Source organism: Nerophis lumbriciformis, linkage group LG35 (assembly GCF_033978685.3).
Source record: "Nerophis lumbriciformis linkage group LG35, RoL_Nlum_v2.1, whole genome shotgun sequence".
NCBI lineage: Eukaryota > Metazoa > Chordata > Actinopteri > Syngnathiformes > Syngnathidae > Nerophis > Nerophis lumbriciformis.
Window position 1 is genome coordinate 16,873,319 of NC_084582.2, and position 6,682 is coordinate 16,880,000.

Consider the following 6,682-nt stretch of genomic DNA (forward strand, 5'->3'; position numbering starts at 1 on the left):
AGTTAAAAAAAACAGACTAACACATTATTCATGATGAACACAATATTCTAAAACAAAGTCAATCAAAAACTGTTTTTTCAAGAAATTGAGTACCTGTTTGAAAATCAATAAAAGAGCTTACTTCTTTTTACTGTGAACATCAGCAATAAGGACCCATTAGGACACTACACACCAGACCCAACTGCCGGTTCAGAAAAGGACAAACCCCTTATTTGAGTTATTTTAATTCAACATCTAGGGTTAATTTTTTCAACCCAACTTTTGTGTTTAATTATTTAACCAAAAAGTTGAGTTATGCTAACTCAATGTTAGTTGATTCATAACCCAACTATTGGCTTTAATTTATTTAACACAAAAGTTGAGTAATGCTCACTACAATGTTGGGTTATTCCTAACCCAACTATTGGGTTGCGCAATTTAGCGCTCCATGATGCGATAGTTGGTTAAAAATTATACATTTTACTGCTGGTTTGTCCTACTCCTTCCCAACTACTGATCAAAATTATTTTTATGCCATCAAAATATACTCAAAAGCAAGAATTGCAGTGTATGGTCGTAGTAGTCCTATACAGCATGCTCAGATATTTCCATGTACCGTATTTTTCGGACTATAAGTCGCAGTTTTTTTCATAGTTCGGCCGGGGGTGCGACTTATACTCAGGAGCGACTTATGTGTGAAATTAATAACACATTACCATAAAATATCAAATAATATTATTTAGCTCATTCACGTAAGAGACTAGACGTATAAGATTTCATGGGATTTAGCGATTAGGAGTGACAGATTGTTTGGTAAACGTATAGCATGTTCTATATGTTATAGTTATTTGAATGACTCTTACCATAATATGTTACGTTAACATACCAGGCACGTTCTCAGTTGGTTATTTATGCGTCATATAACGTACACTTATTCAGCCTGTTGTTCACTATTCTTTATTTATTTTAAATTGCCTTTCAAATGTCTATTCTTGGTGTTGGGTTTTATCAAATCAATTTCTCCAAAAAATGCGACTTATACTCCAGTGCGACTTATATATGTTTGTTTCCTTCTTTATTATGCATTTCCGGCCGGTGCGACTTATACTCCGGAGCGACTTATACTCAGAAAAATACGGTACATAAAACGTGTGATTGTAAATAATGTCAATGAAATTAATCCTTGATAAAATTCCCTTCAAGAAAAAAGTAACTTTTTTAATTTAAAAAAAAGCCTTTCACCCAAAAATGTGTTACTCATTGAAAAACAACCCAAAAATGGTTCATCATTTTGAAAACTCAGAAATTTGGTTAAAATAATCCCCTTATAACCCAAACAATGGGTTGCTCTTCATAAAAATAACACAAAAAATTAACCCAACACTAGCAACTCATAAATTGGGTTATCAAAAATAGTCTAGCATTTTTTAGTGTGTATGGACTAAGACAGGGGTCGGGAACCTTTTTGGCTGAGAGAGCCATGAAAGCCAAATATTTTAAAATGTATTTCCGTAAGAGCCGTATAAAAAATGTTAACACTGAAAACAACTAAATGCGTGCATTTTTAAGTTAGACCAACATTTTTATAGTATAATACGTTTCTTATTATTTTTAATAACAGTGTTATTGTGAAGCTAACCAATAATAAATAAAATACTTCTTACCATTAATGCGACTTCTGGTGCTGCATTGGTTTTGCTGATGGCTTTGTAGTCTGGTTGATGGGTGGTTATTTTTAACATTGTAATTACCAGTGGAATTATTCATTACTTATTGTGTTAAGCAATGACAGCTATGATTTATCTGAGAGCCAGATGCAGTCATCAAAAGAGCCACATCTGGCTCTAGAGCCATGGGTTCCCTACCACTGGACTAGGACATTATGTCTCATTCGGACACGCAGATCATGCGTGGTGTGTAGGACCCCTGATCCGTAGAGGCGTGAATAGCGCAAGCAAAAAGTGAATTCAAAAATTCAAATTCAAATTAAATCAAACATTTTACTGTTAAATTATTCCCAGCCCTTTTTTGCGCTGTTATTGATAAAATATAATGGCTAATATCCCCTAAAAGTCTCACTGTCCTCGTGGTACACAGTTTTAGTGCTTGGCTGTCAGACGGACTTACTGGGATTGAATCTTGGCTGGAGACGTGCTCGGTTTTTGTTGTCATTTTGTTAAATTTGATTAGAAAATGATAACAATCATTTCACATAAATACAAAATACAAAAGTGGGTTGCATTGCGTGTTTTCAAAACTGACTTGACTTGATTCCTGGTATTTAATCCGGTCTGCCAGAGAAAAAAAAGAAGGAGTCTAATGAAAACAATGTATTTGTCTAAGCTGGCTAGTGTCCAGGTAGAGCCCCGCCCCCTCTGTGATGATGACATCGTGACGTGTGTGCACCTTCCCCTGTTGTGTAATCATCATGAGGCTCAAAGGGGCTATAAGACCCCCCTTAGCCTCGCCTGGCTTCTCAGCGGCTCCACAGCGTGTCCAACACTCACAGATCCACAGGCATGCTTGGCCTGGGACGGGGCCATCACAAAGACATGGACTTTAGTCATAAGAGGCTTTAAAAACAGCTGGATTGGACACTCAAGTCACTTAAGGTAAAGGTGTATTTTTGTTTACTTGCGTTGTTTATATGTGATATTGATATTTAATGATGTTATTCCTTGTGTTTTCCCCCTGACATCCTGCCTTGAATTATTTTCACATCTATTAATAATAAATGCTTGCAGTGAAGCCAGATCAACTTCCTCTAGATGATATTAAAATTCCAATTGACTTTGACACGGTGTCCATATATGGTAGGAATGTTTCAAAACGAGCGTTCAGACATTAATATGGGATGCTTCTGCAAAATCCAATAAGCAGCCAAGTCTCTTCATTAGAGCGACTTCACAGTTGTTTTAACTCAGATTGAGTATCCAGTAAGACGCTGGAGTCAAATTGTTCAGATTACCATACAGGAAAAGAGGAATGTATCCACAGAAGGCAGCTGAGTTTGACGTGCTTTCCTTTTATGATTTGTTTCCAGCCAACCTTGGAGTATTGAAAGAAGGGAAGTTGTATTGTTCCCTGATGGCGGTCCCAGATGACAGCGCTTTGTTGAACTCCACCTTCTCGCCTTACAACGTAACCGCAATGGTGAACTCTTCCTCCTGCACTGACTGGCCTCCAGTGCCCATGACTGAAATCATCCCTTCCATCTACAGCGTTATTTGTGTATTGGGCATCATCGCCAACACCCTCGCCGTGTGCGTGTTGGCCCACGCCAGCGCCTCAAGGAGAACCGTGGCCAACACGTTCATGCTGAATCTGTGCGTGTCCGACCTTTTGTTCCTGCTGTCGCTTCCCCTGTGGGCCGTCTACTACTCACAAGGCTACAACTGGCCCTTCGGACGCATTGCGTGCAAGATCTCCGGGGCCCTCCATAACCTCAACCTGTACGCGTCCATCTTCTTCATCACGTGCATGAGCATGGACCGCTACTTAGCTTTGGTGCACCCGCTCCGCTCTCAGAGCGCACGGGACCCCAGACGTGCCAAGCTCATGTGCATCCTGGTGTGGGTCCTGGCGTGTGCTTGCTCTGCGCCCGCCGTGGCTCTGAGGGACGTTCACTACATTGAGGTGTGGGACGTGGAGGTGTGTGGGATTAGCTTCCCGGATCACACTTGGTATCGGAGCATGGTTTGGATGAAAGTTCTCCTGGGCTTTCTGCTACCAATGATCATCATCTCTTGCTGCTACTGTGCAATCGGTAGACATCTGTTGTCTGGTTCCGGCCTGATAAGAGTGCAGAAAGGATCACACTATGGCAGTACTTTTAAGTCATCAGGGTCACAGGACAGCTGCAGTAAACCAGAGAGACCCCCGACCCCATGTGTGAACACCAGTCCAAGGGGAGGCCGACCCGTGGAGGGAAGAGGGCTGGAGAGAGTCTTATGGACTGTGGCTGCTGTGGTCTTGGCTTTCTTCTTGTGCTGGTTCCCTTTCCACTGTGTGACCTTCATAGACATACTAATGAAGGAAAACTTGTTGGACAGTTGCTGGGCGGACTGGACCATCCAGAACCTGACTCCTCTAACCCTCTGCTTGGGCTTCTCCAACTCCACCATCAACCCGGTGCTCTACTGCTTCATCGGGAACCATTTCCGAGGCCGCCTGGGGGCGCTCAGTAAAGGTCTGTGTGTGCGTTTGAAGACTCGTGAGGAGGATCACAGTCAGAAGAGGGGCTCTTTCAGCACCAGGCTCAGTTCTTTCTCACGAAAACTCAGTGACCTGAAAGAACTGGCTATCGTCGAAGCCTCTGGTCATGCTTAGGCGACTGCCAGGGTCAGTGGACAGAAGAATTCAAAAACACTGAGTAATGATACAGAAAAGACTCAATTTGTCGGTAGCTCTGCCAGACCTAACAAGAAACAGATTCAGAGCCTCCAAGGCAAAGTGGAAGTGAAGAGGTTCTTAAGGATGACCCAGGTTTCAGGACGGATGCTTTTTCAACACCTTCAAGTACGTCCTCTGCGGTCCATATATATGTTTTAAAGATGTGCCAATGAAAGGGTCACATGGCCTCGACAGAGCAAGAAGACGGTACAAGGCCACAAAAAGAAACCCTTGAACGTACCACAGTATGACTTCTTTGCAGTCACTTGCACAAACTAAAAAAGCTGCTGAATCGGTGCTCTTGTGCTCTTGTAGTAACTAAATCACCATCAGTGGAATATTATCATATTGTTTTCCAGTACATACGAGTGACTTTATGTGCCAAAGATGTCAATAAAACAGTCAGGTTCGAGTAGGTCAGCCACGATTTCTCATGATTTGGCTTCACATTACAACCACTTGCACAATCTCATGACATCCGGTATGATAACAAAAAAAAAACAAGCGCACAAGAAAAAAGTAATGCTAAGATACAAATACTATATCACTTGCAGCATTTTACCACTGCAGTCTAATGAGATGAAAAATCTACCCATGCTTAGTTTTGATTGACACTGCGAGAGGAATTCATTTATGTTATATTAGTGTGCTTTTCAGTGCATCACCCTGAGCTGTTTCTAATATTATAACCCTTTTCTTATCCACATTATTTGTTATTACCGCTGCAGTTATCTTTAAAAGCGAGGTTGTTTGATGCATACATAATAATGGTTTATATCACCGGTGTCAAACTCAAGGCCCGGGGGCCAGATCTGGCCTGCCACATCATTTTTTTTGGCCCACAAAAGCCTGGGAATAAAATGTGTTAATAAAGTACTTTATCTTTTCTTACTTAATGCATTTGTTCTTTCCATTATGTAATATAAATATATGTGTACTGCATGCATTTGCATATCTTTCAAACTTTAATAGTATCTAATAATGCAACAACATATATTTTCATTTATTCCTAAACTTTGTTTGTCAAAATAAGAATTAATACTGAAATAAGTGCTTAACTTATGATTTCAGAGCAGGTTAATTATTAAATTGTACACTGTAAATATGAAAAACTTTTCAGTAAATTACTGGTGACTGAGCTATCCGCCAGTTTTTTTTAAAAGTAAAATCTGAATATTTTTTGCAGTGTATGTATTAAATATATAATAACCAAATGTATATGTAACCATATAATTGTATTATATATATAAATTGTAGTATTCAATGTTACAAGTGGTCCTCTGAGGGCAGCTATAAATAACCATACTTGCCAACCCTCCCGGATTTTCCGGGAGACTCCCGAAGTTCAGCGCCTCTCCCGAAAACCTCCCGGGACAAATTACTCCCGAAAATCTCCCGAAATTCAGGCGGACCTGAGTGACGTGTCGACAGCCTGTTTTCACGTCCGCTTTCCCACAATATAACAGCGTGCCTGCCCAATCACGTTATAACTGTAGAGTGATGGAGGGCGAGTTCTTGGTTTCTTAAGTGGGTTTATTGTTAGGCAGTTTCATTAACGTCCTCCCAGCGCGGTAACAACACACAACAACAGCAGTCACGTTTTCGTCTACCGTAAAGCAGTTTGTCTGCCGTAAGCAGCAATGTTGTGACACTCTTAAACAGGACAATACTGCCATCTACTGTACATGCATATGTGACAATAACATCTACAGCTTTTAGAGAGTGCAGTGCACAACTGCGCACACAACAAGGAGACGAAGCAGAATGCATCATTAGAGAGGGTGTTCAGCATGGTTAGAAAAATAGTGACAGAGAATAGAACAAGGATGGACAACTCAACCCTTAACTCAACAATAAGTAGATGAGTGTTATGTGTGTGTATATGTGTATATAAATGAACACTGAAATTCAAGTATTTCTCTTATATATATATAAATATATAAATATATATATATAAATATATATATATATATATATATATATATATATATATATATATATATATATATATAATAAAATAAATAAATAAATATATATATATATATATATATACTAATAAAATACATATATATATATATATATATATGTATGCATATATATATATATATATATATATATATATATATATATATATATATATATATATATATATATATATAGCTAGAATTCACTGAAAGTCAAGTATATCTTACATATATATATATATATATATATATATATATATATATATATATATATATATATATATATATATATATATATATATATATATATATATATATATATATATATATATATATATATATATATA

General features: G+C 38.5%; 1 protein-coding gene across 1 annotated transcript; it reads left to right on the forward strand.

Annotated features, from left to right (window-relative positions):
- Window positions 1-2,442: 2,442 nt before the first annotated feature.
- Window positions 2,443-4,786, forward strand: agtr2 (angiotensin II receptor, type 2). Its single transcript, XM_061927731.2, has 2 exons — window positions 2,443-2,591; window positions 3,023-4,786. The coding sequence occupies exon 2, from the start codon at window positions 3,067-3,069 to the stop codon at window positions 4,306-4,308; it is 1,242 nt and encodes a 413-aa protein (XP_061783715.2). The 5' UTR covers window positions 2,443-2,591; window positions 3,023-3,066; the 3' UTR covers window positions 4,309-4,786.
- The last annotated feature ends 1,896 nt before the right edge of the window (window positions 4,787-6,682 follow it).